Raw genomic sequence first — 21,237 nt, 5'->3', positions numbered from 1 at the left:
TAAAACATATACATAGTACCATTCTTTGTACATCAGTATCTATGATCAGACAAAAAGGATAAAATGACCAGTGTTAACAACTACTTTGACCATCATTTCCCCAGAAAAAAAAATTACTGCACTCACCATTATCTAGTGTGAATGTTTTCAACCTTATATCTGCCAAGCATGTTTGAAATAACAAGGATTTAGGTGTGCAGTGCCAACAGAAACTGTATAATTGTGTCTAGATATATACGGTATGTGTGTTATCATGTGTGTTACAGCATTTGGCATGTAAATTCATATTCATTAAATCTCATTATATCTTCATATAATCTCATCTCAAAATATCATACACACAGTATAATAAAAAGGGATCTTCAAAGGGCTTTTATTAATTGTGTGACCTAAACTCTGGACTCTGGTGATTTCTGCTGAGTGGATAGAAAGACATCCTTTCCTTTGATCCTCCCAGCAATTGGGGGAGGGAGGTGAGGTCATTTAGAAGCTGGATCCCTGCGGGGAACTAAACGAGGGAATCATCAATTCAGACAGCGTGGTCAAATCCTGTTGCTCAAACACTGCTGATCAGACTTAATCACAGGATCGTTAGACTGTGAGCCTGTGATGAGTCCAGGAATGAGCTGCGAACTGAATCCACATCCTGATGTTTACACCAGAGAAAGAATCAGGTAAAAATGAACAGAATTTATACCTACTGTATAGGCACAAAACTCGTCTAGCTGCTCAGTTGGCCCTCAGTGCACAAAGGCCTAAGCCTTAACCTATTCTGCCTAGAAAGAGCAAATGCACACATCATTAGAGAGTCAGTGGTTGCCTCCAGGATAAAGAAGTGTGCTCATATGATGAAATCCTCATGCAGAGCAAGTAGATGAAAGTGGATCCGTTTCACTCAAAAATGGCCGCTGTTATGACTTTTAGGTTTAGAAAGGTCTATATTTTGTAAGCCAGAAATGTCAACTAACTGTATTTCAGCAAATCACCTAGAATGTGTTTATATTCAAATGACTAAGTAAGTAAGTCAACTTTACTTATACAGCACTTAAGTGCTTCACAGTTGATAATAAAAATGCATAAAAACACAAAACATGAAAACAGCAAGCAAAGATACAGTCTATAAAACAGGAACACCATAAAAACTGTTTAAACAAACAGAACCTATAGGAATTGCAAAGCAACAAACTTCAAAAACGTCAGCCTATACAAGTGGATTTTCAAAAGTTTTTAACATGTGGTACCAACTCAGATGACCTGTTAGTGAAGGGAAATGGTGAAATGGTGGTGGTGTACACTGGTGAAAGCACAGTCCTCCCTTGTTTCAAGCCTGGACTTTAGGACAGTTTAGAGCAGTTGGTCAGAGGATCTGAGTAATCTTGGTGCAGAGTATTGGGATTTAAGTTCAGAAGGAGAACAATAATTGAAAACTAACTACTAATGTTTATTTATGTAGTTTCTTGATGAGGAGCAGTTTGCAAGGTCTGACCCATTAAAACAGTGCAGGCTCATGGGGGGGGGGGGGGGGGGGGGGCTCAGACTACCTCTTTCAGACAGAGGCTGAACTGAGGGGCTGCATAAAGATCCAGTATAAGGTAAATAATGAACTGAAAATCATACAAAGATATTCCTGTATTGCCCCAGAAAAAAAAAATGAAATGTGCATTATATGCCCCCTTTAACAAAAAAGGTATAAAAATATAATATAATATATAATAATATATAATTATTATAGGGACATCAGAGGACAAAAAATTGACCTATAAACTTTATTAATTGATTATTTAATTATAGCTTGTCAATTATTCATTCAATTAACCAATGAAATCTGTGGAATGATAACATGATTAACATGTTACCATTATTCTTCTGTTAGTAAATAAATTATAATATTAAATTATTGTCCATCCCTCAGGGAAATGAATGTAGGCCCACTCCCAAATTGAAAAGCAAAGTACTATGATATAGATGTTTATATAAAAATCTGGCATGTATCCAAAGCAAACATTATGCTTTCTTCATTATTTATTGAGCTATATTGCTCCCAGTACAACTTTTATTGAGGCCACTTTATATTCAGGACCTGACACACACCTCTCTTTAATTTGAGGTCCATGGGCAAGTAATAACCAACCATAATCAATAATCAACACCACAGGGCTTGTCCAGGGTCAGAGAGCAGCACAGAAAACACACACACCACTGGAACTTGAGTTTCTCTCTCTCTACATCAAACCCAACAGTGATCCTCACCAAAACCAGTGCCAGGTGTAATCCATTTCTGCTGAGAGCAGCAAGTGCATAGTTTTTTAAGCCTTTTGCTCTTCAGCGACACAGCAGTGGGATAAAGTCTATTCATGGTGCACGTACAGTCAGAAATACTGCAAAAGGGTGACATACAGAAGCAATAAAAGAAGCTGGGATAGGTTGCACTGGATTAGAAAGGGTAGAAACAGCTATGGTGTGGGTTAGTTTAAAAGGATAGCAAAAGCTAAAATAGCATTAACAGCACTGAAAATTGAGGATTGAAAGGCATTACAGGACTATCGAGATTATTAATGACACATTCCAAGAGCCTTTTCTATTGAGACCTCATGCTCTGATAGAGGAGCACATAATCAGAGATTTATACTGTTTAAGGCAAAATCCTGCCAGGGGGCCTAAAAGCTATGTGTCTGCTCCTCAATGAGGGGGATGACACTTAGCCTCTGCAAAACATACATGCACGAATCACCATACACAGCCAGATACATGCATTAATATTTGCAAACATATGAATGAACACAAAAAGCAGCACAATCTTGATCCGGTTCTTAACAAAAGCTGCTATTAGCCACTTAAAAATTGGATGTGGTGCAGGAAGGGATTTCTAGCCTAAAAAAAGCAAAATCCCTTCCAAATAAACCACCAAGAGCAGCTTGTCTCAATGCTCTCTGAAGATAAAACAAATGGAGCCAAACAATAAACTCTTGCAATCTGCAGCAGGAATTTTAAACATGGATAATGTTTTGAACTGTGTTGAGCTGGCTCAAAGGAGAAAATAATATTGGCTATAGGGGTTAAAAGACAACTGATCTTGGTTAAATCATATTAATATTGTTTATATCAGATTCAGGAAACAGCAACATAAAAAAAGTTTGCCGAAAGCTCTTCATTCTAATTAACTAAGCAGAAACTAACTAAGACAGATATGTGGTTGTAGTAGAAGTTCAAAACTGAGCTCAGAGTCTAACACAGGCTCTTATTTTATTTGACAGTGTCATTTGTCAGTTTTACTGTGAGGTAAAATTAAACATACTAGATGGCAATCTATACAATATTTAAAAACCATAAATGTCAACCTGTTGTTGGCACTAGGAAAATGTCAGTGGATCAGCAAAGTAATTAGGATTCATCCTTTAAGTACCATGATTATCTGTATGAAGTTTCACGGCAATGTAATGAGATATGTCAGTCTGAAACAAAGTGGTAGACTGGAAGATTTGCCATTCATAGAGACACTGCATTAAAGGTGCTTTCACATTCTGTAGAAATGAATGACAAACAAAAACAATAGCATCCAGCTCTTGAAATATTGAAACAGAAAGACAGCGGGCGCACACACTGCAAAGTTTCCATCGCCAGTCATCCCGGGAGAATCAACAAAAGCAAAGGAAATCCCAGCAGCCACAACATAGCAGCAACTTTGACTTTCAGGCTGATGTATTTTCTCTCCTCTGGGCTCGGAGGGAAATGAAGCGAGCATGGTCATTACAGCTCGCTCTCTTTCGTTTTCGTGGCAGAATGAAGCTGAATTACTAAACTACTACTACTACTAAACCTGGACAGCCTCTCTGATTTATACATAACACATGATTGTATGAGGTATTCATGAACTAAAAATCATTCATTTGAAGGAATAGAGCTAACTTCTTAGTATACAGCCATTTTGACAAACAGTATAAATTTAAACTGCACTGGCATTTTAAAAAAAATTGCTCTAAACACCCCCACCCACCCACCCACCCAAGAGAATGATTTTATCATGCAATTACTGAGTTATTGAGAGTGAGAAAATCATTCCACCTATGACAGACGTTTTAAATGATAATGCTGCCTTTATTTTTTATCCCAGCAGCAAGCACAGCACATTTCCATTCTTATGTCTCTGGCTCCATTTCTCCCTCGTCAACAGGTGGACTGGGAAAACTTGCAGAGCAGAGAGCTGTTGCCATATCAACCAATGCATTGGATCAAGGCATTAGATTACACAGCCACAGAGCAATCTGAAACAAGATACATGGTTTTACAAGATGAAAGTACGGTGTATCATGAATGCATGGCGTAGTGGTATCGTGACATCTTGTTATGGGTTTTTTTGAAGAATTGTAATTCAGTAACATTGCCATGCACAGAGTGCTGTGGTAGCTGAACAGTTACAGCGCATGCCACACAACCGCAACACCCCTGGCTTCAAATTGCCTGGAACCCTTATTGTATGCCATGTCCCCCTCTCTCTCCCCCTTGTTTCCTGTCTGCTTCTCTACTGTCAGTTGTTGAATGAAGACAAAAATGCCCAAAAACATATCTTTAGAAAAAAGAAACATTGCTGTGCAGGAATGACAACCACAAAAAACCAAAGCTAGTTTGTTGTACGCACACACACACACGCACACAGGGAACTCTCCAACCACATACAAGCATCTAACAAAAGCATATAGACTGTGCTGGAAGGAATGTGACTGTGTCCAAAAGTTTCCATTTTTGAGCTGTTAACAGGGGGTTTTGTTATGGCAGTGAGTGGGCATGCAGTGAGTCAGTGAGGGACAACTATTCAATGGGGAGAGGCTTCATTTTTCTACCCCCTCTTCCTGTTTGCACAGCCTGCCAGGGTGTTGCTAGGAGGAAGCTGGCATGGCCAGAAAAAGATGACATCGCCTTGATAGACATTTGCCTGCTGTCCATGAGAAAAAGGAGAGATAGAGAGATAATCTGAAACGCTGCCACCTCCTACTCAACCACTCTTGCTCCCCTTCTACCTCCAAGGAGATCTACTTCTGTTCTCTTCTTACTTACCTCTTTCATATATTCTTGTTGAGCCTTTAAGGTATCTTTTTCTGATTGTGATAGTGTTTCTGTATAAGAGAGTTTTTGTTCCCTATGTTTGACCTCATGAAAATGTTGCTCTTCTGTGCATTTCATTAAATTATTTTCTATTGTTACCCCGGATACAGTGTTTGCTGCTGCTGTGCCAATGTTAAGGCACTGGAGACAAAAGCTCTAAGTGGCTGAAAATCACTCGAGCCAATCTTATGTTTTCCAGAAGGTGGTTTGGTTGTTTGTTTTGCCATCTGTATGTGTGTGTGTGTGCTTATGTCCAATTTCTACCTGGATGGAGTCCTAGGCACCCTGTTACTAACTGCACCACACCTGAGGCCAACTACATCATCATTTGGAAGTTAGTGAGTGGGAGTTGTTATTCCAGAGTGGAAATGTTGAAGAAATGTTCCTACCTGTTATCCATCTGCAATCTGCCTTTGCATTTCTGCAGTGAAAAATATGATCCAGCCTGGTTGCATAAAGGCAGATTTTTAATATGATTTCCTTCTCATGGATTTAGACAATAGACCTGCAGTTTTTTTTTCCATTTCCTCTAATTCTTGTATTGAAAAGCAGAAGATGATCCTGAGCCATGACACCCAACATAATGCTCTTTTTCAAGAACCATGGGACCACTGTAAAGGCTCATGACATGGCACACATATAATGAACAGGAACATGCATAATGTAATGCCCTATGTGGGAGTCTAGCCATATGCTTATACTATTTAAGAGCTGCTTTCCAGACATGGAAGACATGACCAGCCGATCACAGGAAATTACCCACTTCTCATACTGATTCCCTCCTGTGGATACTTTTAACCAACCAGAGAGCTATTAGGTCTCCCTGCATGGTATCTATCAGAATTATTTCAGGTCAGCATGAAGTCAGTTACTTAAAAGTCTAGTGGGACCAGTGCTGAGGATGTGGGCGATCCGTTTTGGCTGAAATACAACAGTGGATTGGTTAAAGAGGAGGTATCGTGCACATATATTTGCAGGATTCATTCACTTCAAGTTGTGGAACTTTGACCATGTTTAACAAATACGTCCAACAGAATAACAAAATAACAGAAAATCACCAAAAAGGCATGATATGTCCCCTATAGAAAATGTAACAAACAATTATTGTAGTTAGACTGAACAGGGCTCGTATGGAAATCTGGTGGTGTATGAGAAACAACAACTACCATCATCACAAAATCTATCACTGATAAACTACTGCACATGCTAACATGGCCAAAAACTAATCAAATTCAAGGCTGCTGCCCCCACTGACTCATGCATGTCGTTCCCACTGGAGTTGACCCCTGAACCTTCTCCAAGGGCGAGTTTTGCAGTCATTGGACTTAAAACACCTTGGAGGTTGTGTTTGTTGGACCACTTGTAGGCCAAGCTGGAAGCCTGACTGCCAGGTCTTGAACCTGGGTCACAACAGTGGCATTGTAGATTTTGAACCACTCAGATACACACACAAATACAGTATGTTAACATTCAGGGTTCGATGGAACCTCAGGTAAAAGACACTCACACACACAATCAATTGCACGCACTGTAAATGCTATGAAATGAACTTTGTAATTATTTACACAGTACCAATATGCTTTTCATTCCTTTGCAAGAAAAGTAAACAATGGAAGTGACAGCAGAATAAAACTAAAGCTACAAAAGGCTTTTTAAACATGTTGTGTCTGAGGCAACATGTTTAAATGGCTCCGTGTCTCAGTGTGACATTATAATGTGAGGCGATTAACCTGCTGTGTCTTGTTTAAGTGAAAGAATGAATCATTCATTTTGCCTTGGGTTTGAAAAGGCTTAAACATGTAAACAGCACATTAACAACGCTCTCTTTATCACTTCTTTCTGAGTGAATCTCTCCTCAACCTGTTCAACCTTCATGTAGGTAAAGTAAGAAAAAACTCAATGATCTGGTCAAATCATCTATGGAGGCAAAAAGGCTCTTCTACTATGCTGTGATCATGGTTAAAGCTTGTAAAAACAACAAATCATAGGATAGTGATATCTTTGTGAGACACACTTTTACAACCACTAAATAAACACAACTGCTGTTCAAGTCAACAACAGGGTACATATTGCACAGACAGAGCAATTTGGACACACCATAACTCCACTCTGCATAAAGGTGCTTCTGTGTGACAAAGATGGATGTGGATTGTTTCATTATCATATGCGCAGATGGGTTAACTTTGTACTAACATGCCTCATGTGGATTGATTGCTTTAATTTGAGAGATTAAATAAACATTTACATTAACGTGCACACTGGTTTAGGATAAAATGTTATGTAATGTAACTTGTAATATATTTATTTGTTATCTATATATCTTTAATGCAATGTCTCTATCCTCCAGTCTATCACTTTGTTCTATCTAGACTGAAATATCTCAACAATTATTTGATGCATTGCCATGAAACTTCATACTGATAATCATGGTACTTAAAGGATGAATCCTAATTACTTTGCTGATCCACTGACATTTCCTCTACTGCCAACAACAGGTTGACATTTATGGTTTTTAAATATTGTATAGATTGCCATGAAATAACAACCTGTCCATTCTCACATCTAACTGACGATAATCACAGTTAAGTATGTTTAATGTTACCTCACAGTGACACTGACAAATGATGCTGTCAAATAAAATAAGAGCCTTTGTTGGACTCTGAGCTCAGTTCTGAAATGTCAATGCACTGTGGAGTGCCTTCCTGGCTTTTAGCTGCTCTAGACAGGGCTGTCAACATGGGTGGTCATCACACTGGACCACAGGCCAAAGTCATTTGTAATATTCACATATTTGTGGTGGAATTCTAAATTTAATGTTAAGCCTATGTGTGAAAAAATACTATGAGGGGTTGCCATGTTTCTTACACATTTGGGAACCATTGCTGCAGAGAAAGATGGAAAAAAGACATTAATACTTTGGGACAAGATGTTCCAGCAAGAGGGTTCTACACATTAACAACAAACTGTGCTTCTCTTGCCTAGTTTTGGATATGCATATGTTGAGTCGGTCATGTTACTTGGTATGGTGGTGGGTGATAATCTGCTAATTAGATGGTACTGGGTCTTTCTACTAATTAGATGCTCTTTACATTGGGATAATACAAAGAAAAAAACTGGAGTCATGAATTATTTGGCACAAGATTTCAAAAGCTTTTTCTAGTACTGGTTAAACCAACAATGAGAAATTGTTTTGATATGACCTATGGAGAACTCATGTACTTGTGACGGGTTGGCACAATAGAAATTAGGCCCACACATTCCCTTGAGTGACTGTAGAATGATTTGTCTTGCTTTGGTAATGCAATGGATTGGATAACTTAACAAATGCTGGCCTACTTAACACTGAAACACATACTTGGCTCATTTTAGAAAGAAAAATCTATTATTTATCTGAGATTTATCTCTTTATCTTCATCCGAGACAATCTGTGAGTAAGACAGGCGGGTCCTCTGTGCTTTTGTGTGTTTTCTCATCAAATAAATTAGCTACAGAAGTGCATTCCTCCATTTACAGACAATAATATGTTAAAATTCCCATGTAAAAGACAGTAACAGCTTGCTCTCAGCAGCGATGTCAAGCATTGTTAAAAGGGAAAATAGTCTATGAATGAACACAGAAACAGTGAGTCAAAGAATAAATCATAATGAGTTCAAAAAGCAGAGTAATCAACAAAGGCTTGTGAAGATTTTCTCTGTAGAACAATGTAAAAGTCGGTTTGATGTACTGTATATTTATATTAGGTGCAGATTAGATGCATATTTGCATATTTGACCCAATTTTCAGTGACGCCTGCATGTTTGCCGTCTACTCTTTTGGGCTTTCACTCATGAGGTTTAAGCTGGGTTTTGATTTCACTCAGAGAGAGCTTACACACTAGCTTAGCCTCATCTTTGGATAAAATCCATGTTGCCTGGGCATGGTAGAGGACTCACGGCAGTGAGAGAGAGGGAGAGAGACAGAGTTGCAGACCGAGTGAGGAAGACTGAGGAGGTTTTCTTGTGACAGATGGTATCTGTGACCTGTGGGCAGTAATGCAAATAATGGGTCCCAAATACATTTTGGCATCTCTTCATCAATGAGGCTAGTGAGGCGAGTCTGCAGTTTCAAATGACTTCTCCCCTCTTGTGTTCTATTCGGCCTGAGATTTCACAGTCGTTGCTCTTCTTTTTTTTTCTCCTCGCATTATCTCTCCTTCTGCCTTCCGCCTTCTCCATCACGCCGCTTTCTCTCTCGTTGTCATGCTTGCTCACCAGTTCATTCTGCTTCACCTTTTTACTCACACTAAAACTCCTATTCCACCCCTACACCCCCTCTCCACCCCTCACCCCGTCGTCTCTCTCCTCCCTCTCCCTGTCTCAAAACAGTAAGAAGTCGGAGATAGCTGAGCAGCAGTACTCTGGCTGACTCCTGTTTAGTCTCTAATAGGATTTACTTGGGAGCTGATTTTCTGCTCCTTGTCTTCTGTCCTGGAATGAAGTCCTCCTGCTTCGAATGGTGCAGGTGGTGGGTAGTAAATTATACACACTTCCCTCAGAGCTAGTCAGCATCAGAAGTGAGTGGAAGGGAGGGTACAACCTCCCATCCCCAGCCTATTGTCACCACCAATACCACCTCTCACTAAACCACAGCACCTTGTTTTCAAAAACCTCCACAAAACACAAACCTCCATCTGTGAAACCACCACAACACTTACTGCCTACTACCACACACATAAAGGTGCATATTCATACCAGGAATGCACAAACATACAAATCTTCCACTCATACACCCACTCCGCCTCCACCACCCTCCCCATCTCTGTCATCTCTTAGCACACTTTAGGCAGCTCAATAAAGTCGAAGCATAACAGTGTGTACAAAGAGAAATGATGCTAGAAGCATGTGGGACTGCGATGTATTACAGTGGATGAAGGTTGAGGGCCTCATCAGCATCACTCTGATTGGACAGGACGTATCCTTTGGGCCATCTCTCTCGTTCTCTCTCAGTCTCAGTCACACTCAGTCTTGCTCGCTCTAACAGGTAGATTAGTATTGATGGCCAATCCCCAGCGGTGGTTGGGGGCTGGTTGGGGTCGTGGCAAAGCACTAACATCTGTCACAGTGTTCTCTGCAGCTCGTTATAAATCTGTCACACCAGAGAAGACAGGAACATGAATAAGACATGGGGCTGAGAGACCTGTGATAGAGAAAACATATGTTGTGTGTTCATGTGTATGTGTAACAAGCCGCTCATTATGTGTGACATGTGTGCAGGTGTTCTGAGCCCTATATTTCATGCACTTTTAGTAATTTGTCATACATCAGATGCCACTGTCATTTTGGGAAATCAATACAGGTGCTAAATGTCTTTTAGACAACAATTACAGGATAGAAGGCCAAGATAGATGACAAGTTTGATATCTGACAGCCTGTTACATCACTCACATAAAATTCACTTGTGCCACATTAAGCGAGTTACATCCTGGACAGAACAAACAGTCAAACATCAGTCAAGATTTTTATGCACTTTGCCCATTTAAAATGTTTCCACTTTTCAAATCTGTCTTTGCTGCATTTGTTCTTCACAGACAGCCATCCACCCAATAGTCAGCACAATGACCCCCAAACCATCCTCAATCAAACGTGGCAGCGTAAAAAGTGATGAGAGTACTCTGAAATCAACCCTCAGCTGTCTGCTAGTGAGACAACAAGGGGAGTACGATGAATACATGAATGCACAAAGACCCAAAATGACTGACACTGTCTCTAATTAGTGTACTACCGTAATTCTGTTTACATCACAGACCAAACAGAATTTCCGAATTTCCTGAAAAACATGTAAAAATCTGTTTATAGATTATATAAAGCCAAGCAGCGCATTACACGCTCTCTCTCCATTTATTTATATATTTTCCTGGACTCTGTAGTGCTCCTCACTTCCCCAAAAGGCCGACCCTGTGTACCCAAATTAAAAGATGACTGAAATATCAGCTCATGGTGACAATTAGTACACTGCCGATGATTCCTTTGAATACAGATCAGACGTGGCATTTAAATGAACTGATGTTTTTCTTGAAGTTAATCAACAGGCTGGGCCTTTTGACTCCAAAGCCAAAATCACTTTCAATGTCTTAACAGCTTGTTTTTTTTTCCAATAATTGGATATTTAAAAATGTCTCTACGCTCCTTTTGGAGAAGAGTAGATCTGCCAAAATAGACATCTGGTACAAATGTAGGGACTACGGGACACAGAGTTATCCTGCTGCTGGAGAGGAATACTGACCGGCAGTTCTGCTTCTGTGCGGCGCAGAGGACAAAACCTGTAGCCTTACTAAGCAGATCCAACATTTAACAGCCTTGACCTCTCCGTCTCCCTCATATCCTTCCGTTCTCTTTCTCGCTCACTGTTCCCTATGTGGCAGGAGCTGCTCAGCAGTTGCCTGACATTGCTGACTCTGGCTATTCTAGAAAAAAAACTAGAGGAATACACATTCTTTGGTGTGTCTGTCAGCCCACAGTGAACTACAGGTATGAATGGCACAGGTAGAGAAGGACAAGTCGAGGTCTGTATAATCCACAGAATTGTACAGTCTGTTACATAACAGGTGTAATGTTACTCAAAGACGACCTCTGTAACAGAAAATACTATGTTGCCTTTGAAATCTCTTCCAGATGGTAACGGGTGTCATGTAAGGGATGCTCATGGAGGAAAGAATGAAATAGCAATAGTGGACTATAAGCAGTCAACAGGGAGCTAAACTAGCACTTAACAAACTGCAACACGCAATAACAAGACGAGACAAGTATCAACACATCTACGTTCTCTGATATACTGAGAGTCACACATACTTCATTGCACTGTTGAACAAAAAATGCGTAAACTGTCCTCAATTATGCAAAGTCCACACAAGCCCCTGCGTCAACACGGGCATCTCTCACTGTGTTATCAGAGGCTCAAGCCAAGCAGAATGGCACCAATTCAAGATACAACTTGTCAGGTTATCAGGAGGCAAGACATCCATTTCAGGTGTGTGTCTGTGATCGAGTGTGTGTCCTTGTGTCTTTTTGTGTTTATGTGTCTTAGGCAGTCATTCACCCTATCTGAAATGTGAGGGAAAAATCATATCTGCTGTATTTTCGATATGGCAGATAAGATTTGTAGGGCTATGCAATAGCAATGCCAAAGGGAAAGGGCTCAGTGAGTATGTATTGTTTGGACAGTGGAATGATGTGTACTTACTATTATTCCTTACTTCTGTATTGATTTTTCTTCTTTTTTTTTAACAGTTTTCTGGACTTCTTTTTGTGTTTGCTGCACCACCACAGGCCCATTAGATGAGTTCCTTTTTATCTACCAGTCATGTTCCAAATGGTTCAAATTGACTTGGTATCAAACTGGATGCTATTTGACATTATTGATTATATAAAGACTGATATTATTACTATAATGTTTCATACAAGATATAGTGCTCCTGGAATTGTTGATTTATATTGTTTTTTTGTTTTTTTGTTTGTATTTTTAACCAAATCATAATTTTTTTTTTTTGAATTAGCTGAGCTATTTCACAACCTTCAATAAACAACCTGGCTACAATAGAAGTAGCTCCAACTTCCTCTACATAAGAATTAAAGGAGCAGTGTGTAGCATTTAGTGACAAATAGCAGAACGAACTTGGCAGAGATAGAATATAGTATTCATACATTTTAATTAGTCTATAATCTCCTGAAATTAAGATCTGTTGTGCATTTTTTACCTCGAATGAGCTCTTTATATTTACATACGGAGCGGGTTGAACTTCCACAGAGTCCGCCATGTTGCACCGCAACCTCACCACTAGATGCCACTAAATCCCACACACTAGTCCTTTAAATTTTGCTTTACTGTGACCATGCAAACACAAGTGTCCAACTAAAGGTTAACCCTAAATGCTGAGTAGTGGGACTCACATTGTGAAGAGATTAAATGGTGAAAGGTATACCTCTGCTGCAACATCACTTAGCTGATTAAGGTACCAGCAGGCCTTTATACAGCCCATTGAGGAGCTTATGATGGATTAAAATAACCATTGGGTAATTAACAGGGGTCGGTAAAATGGCCTTTTCATTCCCCCTCTGTGTAGACCTGGTAAAAAGACATAAAAACACAAACAAATCCATTACCAAGATTTATGCAGCATTATTAAATTCACCGGGACAATAATAGTGAAAGGGCAGCATTCCATCACGTTTAGAGCATGGCAAGTAATGAGTTGTCATAAGCAGAGAATCAGATGGAGGATATTGCATTACCCATGCCAACACTTTCAAATGAACCATTATTTCAACTTTTGTCATTACAGACTGTGCAAAAAAAGAAAAAAAAGAAAAGAGAATTACACTGCAAGTTCCTCAGAGTCTATTGGCTTCAAGAGAAAGAAAGGGCAAAGAATTAAATCCTCCTTGACGTTACCTTGGCAGGGGTTAGATGAAAATGGACGGTCACCGGTGGTGTGGTGTGTGAAGAGGACTCAGTGAGACAGAACACTCAACAAATTACTGCACATTAGAGGAGCAGGAAAGTACCTCCACTAACTGGGGCCAGATGGCTGAGTTTTCTACCTGTTTTGTTCCAAGTGTTTTCTTTAAAACGTATTGGTGAACTGCAGGGGGTTGACAAAATAAAATGAACACCTCATAAAAAAGGAAAAAACATGTCAACCACTGCAACATTAGATTGAATGTCACTCAGCAGAAAACCTCAACAGTATATGATACAGTATGTCCGACATATCAATGTTGATTATTTTGTTTGTGTTTGTCATAATGTCATGAGTGTTGTCCTTGTTTTAGCCACGCCAGATGTTCCAGACTGAAGTATCTCGACATATACTGGATGGATTGACATACAATTTTTTGTAGTTTTTAATTAAAAGTCTCAACAGCTGGATGGATTGTTATTGAAGTTGGTACAGATATTCAGCATACTCAGAGGATAAATCATAGTTATGTTGGTGATTCCTTAACTTATCTTCTAGCACCATCTAGCACCATCGGGTCAACATGCAAAGTACAAATTCTCAATTTTTCAGTGCAATATTTATTTATTTTTGGTTTATGACCAAATACCTGCAAAACCAATGACATTTCCTTCAGTCTCAGTTGTACTTTGTGTGTAGTGTTAATCACCAAATGTTAGCACACTGATGTGCTCATTAAAGCACAGGTGTGTCTAAGTACAGCCTCACAGAGTTACTAGAGTGGCTGTAAACCCTTATTAAAGTATTGTTAAAACTATGCCCTAATATCACAAATGTTGCACATACATGATATGGTTAAATTCTATCCCTTCATAATTCTTCCTCACAGGCAGCTAAACTTTTCGTGAAGGTAGAGGAAGTATGTATGCGTTCAGATTTACATAATCACACAACAAGGGGCCAACCTCCCCCCTCTACTCTGCCTCTTCCTTTGTATAAACTGGTACAAGACAGGAAAGCTTTGCTTCTTATTTATACCCATGTGCCCTGGAGGATAAAACTTCTACTTTTAAATGAAGGCGGGAAGAAATCTCAAGATGTGTTAGAAACCAGTTAGTATGCAACATTGCCACATCCTGAATCAATTGTCATTCATCTGATACTCCTGAGTAAAGCAAATAACATTTCTTATTGTATTGCATTATAATATGCAAATGATGTACTAGTCTGCTATGGTCATACTCTGAACTTCAGCTTTCTGAGATCACTACTGACTTAGAAATATAGTAACATTTTTGCCCCACTTCACAATTGAGGCAACAATATGTATGGGTTGGCATTCTCCTTCTACTTCCACCTGCTTTTGCAACATTTATCTTGATCTCAATACAGCACAAGAACTGAAGGGGAAGTGTGACAGATATGTGGATATGCCGTTGCATTGACCACATTTTGTTTTTGATGTGTTCCTGTGTCAGCATCTAAAAAACAGAATGACAGGTATCTGTACATGAGAGATAGATATTTTTAGATTATCACAGAGTTTTCGCTCCCAATGTTGAAATTTCCCTATCCATTCTCTCAAGTCGCTCTGGCTTATAAATAGGACAGTATCTGTCAGTTGTCTGGTCAGGTGGCGTATCCAGCCAGCCTCGAGCTGTCATAATTAAACGATAAGAGCATGGAAGGACTGAATAGTTGAGTATTTCTGTGTGCATGCTGCTGTCTATGTGACATCCTCGTTAATATATGTTCCACTGGTGCAAGGACAAAGAGCGCCAAATAAGGACAAGCATGACGCTGCAGTTACTCCTCTCACAGGGCTGGCAACTTTTCCCCATCACCTCACTCTTAATTCCTCCTGCTCCTCTTATATCCACTCATGTTTATTCAAGTCTTGATTTCAATTTTCTTCTCTCTTTTTTCCATTTTCTACTCACCGTTGCTGGTACTCATGGTTATTCTTATCCTCATTGCTCTTCTCACCCCTCATATTCTTCCCTTCCTCTTTTCTGCTGCCACTCATACTGTACACTCTCTTCCTCTATTATATCAGCCTCACTTACCCCTACCCCCTCCCATTCCTGTTTATGATTACCCCCCCCCGCCCCCTCCTCTTTGCCATGCGGTGGCAAGGTCCCGACTGCCACTCATGGTGGTATCGCAGCGGACAAAAGAGCAAAGCAAAAGGTCAACTTATCCCAGTTGTCACTCAACACTCACCACTCTGCCTTGTGTCTTGTGCAAATTCCGGGACCGCCCATTGATCCGAGCATCATCGACTGTACATTATTTCAGAAACCAAATCATCCCTAATCACCCACTTCTGTGAATATTTGATTATCAGGAGTCTAACTGTAAACAGTAATTAAGCATGTTAAATGATATCCAATCAAGGCTAATGAAAGGCAGTTCAATCAGAGGAAATAAGCTCTGAATCATTTTCAAAGAGGAATAACAAGCTGTGTACTCTCTTAACGTTTTTGCTGGGGTTTTTTGTAAATCATCTATTGCTACTGCATGTCTTAAAACTTTTTTTTAACAGACATGACACTATGCTACTGTCAAGAGATTGTCAAAAGAAAACAACTGTAAGTCAGCCAGTTCAGAAGCAGAGATATGTGTGATTATTATAGAAGCTGTATTCTCCACCAAGTGTAGATATAAAGTGGGTAAATTCACACCATCTTTGACTACACTACTGAACTAATTAGAGTATAGCAACGATGGCAAATGATTTATTGGCTGTATAATTACAACACTTTTGCATCTCAAGCGACAGTGACTGATAAATTAAGCCAGTCGCACGTGCGTGATAAATGTTTTATTTTATTTCTGCAGCAGCAAGATGGAGTATCTCCTTTATATACTTTAGATGTATTCAAAAAAAACCAAACGCTAGTCTGCTTCATGTGAGCCTAGTCAGGAGTCGACTCTACAGAATCACTGTGAATTAGAATAGATATCAGTGGTGTTGTTAAAGACCACAGCTAAATGACACTGGATAATTATAGCAAAAGGCAAGACATATTTTCATCTTTCTGTGCCTGTCAGGGGTGCTATGAATAGCAATGAATCATCAAGGTCTTTGTGCAACTGGGGACAAAAGTACGGGCAGGTAACTAAGTGCAGGGGACATAAACAGCCTTTGGAGGTCCCTTGAATCCTATTAAAGTCTTCATAATTCATTTTAGAAGATTTTTTTAATCACTTTTGCAGCCAACAGTAGGGAAGAGTGGGGTAAGATGAGACAGTGGATATGTTGACCCAACTTCCTGCATCTACACAATTTGCACTCATGTTTTGTCATGTGACTATACATTCAGGAAGCATCCATCATGTCTATCTTTCTGTGATGGATAGAAGTACATGAGACAATTTTAGGCAATTTTTCCCCCAAAATGAGTAAATTGAGCCAATGGTTCAACTTAAACACTACTGAAAAGCTATTATGCCAACAGCCTACACAGAAAAAACAGCTGGAGCTCAACAGTCCTTGAAGAGATGGAGAGAACAGCCAAGAATGGTGTCAAGAATGGAAAATCCATCAGATCAAAAGACAGAAGTATTGACAGGTCATAAAAAGGTGGTAAAAGTGGTAAAACAGTAGGGTCCAGTGGGAGGGAAGATGGTCCTTAAAGCTAAAAGGGGGTAGAGAAGGAGCTAGACCAGTTTCATAGTCTTACTCCATGATGTGAACTGGCAGAAAGAACATTCTTGTCCCCAGCCACTGGAAAGAGAAGGTTTTAGCAGGTAGGGTGAGTCAGAAATTACATGTCTTATTAGGTACATTTTTCACTACATGTCCAGCTGCATGAAAATAGTGCGGCTGCTGCTCAACAGTGTGAGCCCAAGTTGTCTATCACACATATTTAAGGCTGTAACTTTTACACATTCATTATACTGCTCGTTCAACAGCTTTCTCTATTTGAAAGGTCTCTATTACTTTTAATAGGACTGGTAAGGCAAATAGTATAGGCCTATTAGTTTAAAATTTGTTTAAATCAAACCTGTCTCTCTGTGAGATTGCCTAATGTAATGTGTGTTAATATTCTGTCATCCACCCGACTACTGGTGCTTGTGGAATACCCTGATTAGGTCAGAATAGACTTACTTATTTTGTATAGTTTATTATAGCACCATGGTAGAATGAATTATAGCCTACTTTTTTAGGTTGGGATTGGTTCAAGGATTTTATGGCATGTCACCGTCTCTCCTGTCGTCTGCCTGGAGCGACATCTTAGGGAAGGACTTCAGCCTTCAAGGTGGCTGGCACCACCAAAATGCATCTTTGCCATTGAGTGATGTATTGATTAATGTAAAGTTAATGTAAAGTTTAATGGTCATTTTTGTTTTTTCAGAGTCTTAAATGGCCATTTTATCCATAGATGGCTCAGCTTACTAGCTTGGATCAATTTACCCCTAACCTGGGGGAAATTGAGGCACATCTTGTTGTCACAGATGCATTCTTATAATTTCATTTGATAGAAGACCTCCTGGAATAAACATATATGTTTTCATTCTGCTTCTGTCTGATTTTTCCTCATCTAGAGAACAACATGTTTAAATTTGGCTCATCTTACCCCACTCTCCCCTTTACGGCTTTCAATGAATGAGAGAAATAACCTTGACTAAAATAATTTCATTGCTAATTTCCTGTCTGATGTGTGGAGGTGTGTACATTCTGGGCACTTACAAGCATCCAAATGAAGCAGACAAAACATTTCAAGGGGGAAAAAAGCTGAATGCTAAAGCTGAATGCTGTTAATAAATGTGCATGAACAAGGTTGCAGTGCTTATTCTTCAAAGAGACATAAGAGCCAGGAATATTTTCTTCTGCTGTGATTGTACAAGTTCATCATTGGTGCAGGAATTAAATTTGATAATCTTTGAATGATTTTATTTCGCATAACAAATTATCTTAAGCTGCTGTGATCTAACTCAATGCTTCCACCTAGCTTTTCAACCACAGAAGACACCTTGCTTAGGTACAGAGGCACAGCGCTTTGCAGGTGGCAACACACACAGACACACACAGCCATTACTGACAGAGACATGTGTCATCATCACTGCCTGCTTCTCTGACTGATCAACAATGCCTCATGGCCCAAAAAAACATTCAAGATCAGCAATCAGGAGTTTTATTCAGCAACAGAGGGGAGAAGACCACCTTCCTGACCCCGCGGCCCCAAGTAATCTAATAAAATAGCAGAGGCAAAATAAATGATCCAGTGGGGAATTACGCTTACCTTCCTGCACAGCCTGGAAGGGGTTGTTAGGCTCAATAAGTTTCACAGAGTGGGTGATTTTCTCGCTTTGCAGAATATCGTCGTTCAGACTTAGGTCTGAGATGGCAAGTTGGAAAATCTCGTCATCTCTCACGGCATTTTCCTCGAATATGGCACCTGTTGAATGAAAAAAATACATCACAACAGCGTGAAGTATGGTTAAACTGTTGAGTTAGAGATGGAGGGAGTGGTGAATGAGCTGCGCCTTTATTGTTGGGCAGTCGATATTATATACTATGTTGGGGACTTTTCATTTTACTGTTGACAACCTGCCAAAGTTATGCTTAACTGAAATGTAATTGCATTTCTGTGTGGTTCATTTTGACTTGAAGTTGTGAAACATATATATGACTTCAGTGTGTCCTGACAAGATTTTCAGCACCATGGAGAGCGACATGATCATACCCCATAAAGTAGCCAAACTTATTAAATAAATAGCTGTTGTCTCCTAAATCAATGGCACCCTACCCAATGAGCAAAATAGGCCTTGTGTGGCATGCTGAAGCTTAACTGTCTCCCTCCCCCCTACCTCTCTCTCCTTTTCCGTTTATCAAAATGGCATCAGTAGTTATTGAGAGACATACATATATCACTGAAAAAGGTTTCCGGAAACGAGAAGTATGATTGGGGTACCCTAACGTTATGCAGGGCATCTGCCAATATTATCTGGATTGAGTCCCACCGCTGTATTAAGCCAGTGACTGAGCACCTGCTGCTTGCCAGACTGTTGCAGTAAACTGTGAGCAGAAGCAGCAGCAGCAGCAGCGGAGGGGCACCGGGATGAAATTTGCTCACAGTGACATTGACATTTTTATCTGAGATTACAACGCCAGTCATTATGATCAGCTACGTCAATGTGTGCATGAAAGGGGAGCACAAAGCAACGTTATTATTCAGGGTAAAGATGGGGGAATAAAAACTATAAAATGCGATGTAATCCAATAATTATGTATATAAATGTCAGGTCCGAATTATTTGTCCTGATTTCGAGGACCCCCATCTCAGCCTGGGTTTGAAGTTTGAGTACAAAGAGGCTCTATGCGTTTTGCATCTCTAAAACGAAACTCCACTGACATTCCCTCTGTCTTGTTATTGACATTTCAGTCACGTTCCGGTGAAAGTTGAGGCTTCTCGGGTAAAGACAAAAGATAGCTTGGTCTAAAAAAGCTTCAGCCTTTTGACTGTTGGACACTGATTTCGTCAAAGCTTTATTGGAACAGGCCTTTTTGCTTACTGTAATCCGTGTTTTGAATACAGAATTTCAATTTACAGGCCGGCAGTGGCGAGGTTTGGATCAGATGCAGTGATCCACCGTCGAAAAGTGTAACAAACGTCTGCTCAAATAAAAATACTGATCATAAATAATTACAACATAGCTTTTGCAGCAAAGGTCAGAAGCATTACCGTTTACAAAACACTAACTTTTCAACTCGCTTGAGAGTCAAAGAATTGCTTAAACACAGTATGCAAGCTGAATAGACTATTTATCCCGCCCTCTGACTAAAATCCTGTGATCAACGCAGTATGCGCTGGCTGCGCTTTGCCTTTTACACCTGCCTAAGCCAAACTGCATGTTGTCTTATCGGACGCTTACCGATATGTATGATGGAGTCCGCTCTGGCCGAATTGCATTGCAATATCCACAGGGAAAGGCAGATCAGCAGCAACTCCATCTCGGGATTTCAGCAAGGCGGCTCATCCAAGCTCTGCTCGGCTGTCCTATACTGTCCAAATGGAGCACCCAAAGGGGAAAAAAATAATTGAAAAAAAAAGATGATCAAAACCCACTGCAAAATGGAACAGTGGTCCTCCTTCAGCCAGCTCAGACCCGTAAGAAACCCGACAGAAATGATCACAGTTTTCTTTCCTCTTTTTTCAACCAACAAAAAGGCGACTGCAGAAAGGTGGACTCAAAAAGGACGAGGAGGAACCGACGGGGACCCGAGGTAAGACTGAAAAGACAGGTGGCCCGGTGAGAGAGACCGGTGTTATCTCTCTCACTCTCGCCTCTCCTTGCGCTCCGGCGTCTAAACCACGGCAGGCAGCAAAAAATGCGGAGGAGGGACACCCCTCTAACTACACACGGAGAGACGCTCACATACACACTCCGAAAAAAAAAAAAACTCTTCAGTCCTGTCTAGATCACGTGACTGCAGAGACTTCACGACTCGGCTGCTGTCCCGACAAGCCGGGTAGAAATGATTTGGACCAGCCGGAGAAAGACGCTTGGAGAGCAGATAACTGAACACATAACTGGAGGTTGCAAGAGACAAAGCAAAAAGAAAAAAAAACTACAGCAGCCTATATGACAAACCAAAAGAAAAAAAAAAAAGCTCAGACGCAAAATCCTACATTGGCACAAAGGATGAAAAGCCGACGGCGGCGTCAACAGTTCACTTTTCGGAGAAGTTGGCG

The 21,237-nt window shown here is 40.1% G+C and overlaps 1 protein-coding gene across 2 annotated transcripts in view; it reads right to left on the bottom strand.

Moving 5' to 3' along the window:
* The window catches only part of grid1a (glutamate receptor, ionotropic, delta 1a), a 236,733-nt gene extending 216,238 nt beyond the window's left edge, over positions 1–20,495 (bottom strand). For both annotated transcript variants that reach the window (XM_053332793.1, XM_053332794.1), the window contains exons 1-2: positions 20,417–20,495; positions 18,784–18,939 (exon numbers count right to left, since the gene is read on the bottom strand). In XM_053332793.1, coding sequence (XP_053188768.1) covers positions 18,784–18,939; positions 20,417–20,495 — 235 coding nt within the window. The remainder of the gene's footprint in view (positions 1–18,783; positions 18,940–20,416) is intronic.
* Positions 20,496–21,237: the final 742 nt, after the last annotated feature.

The sequence above is a fragment of the Scomber japonicus genome, chromosome 14 (genome assembly GCF_027409825.1).
Source record: "Scomber japonicus isolate fScoJap1 chromosome 14, fScoJap1.pri, whole genome shotgun sequence".
Classification (NCBI taxonomy): Eukaryota; Metazoa; Chordata; class Actinopteri; order Scombriformes; family Scombridae; genus Scomber; species Scomber japonicus.
Note: the sequence above shows the minus strand (reverse complement) of the source record. Positions and strands in the feature narration are given on the sequence as shown.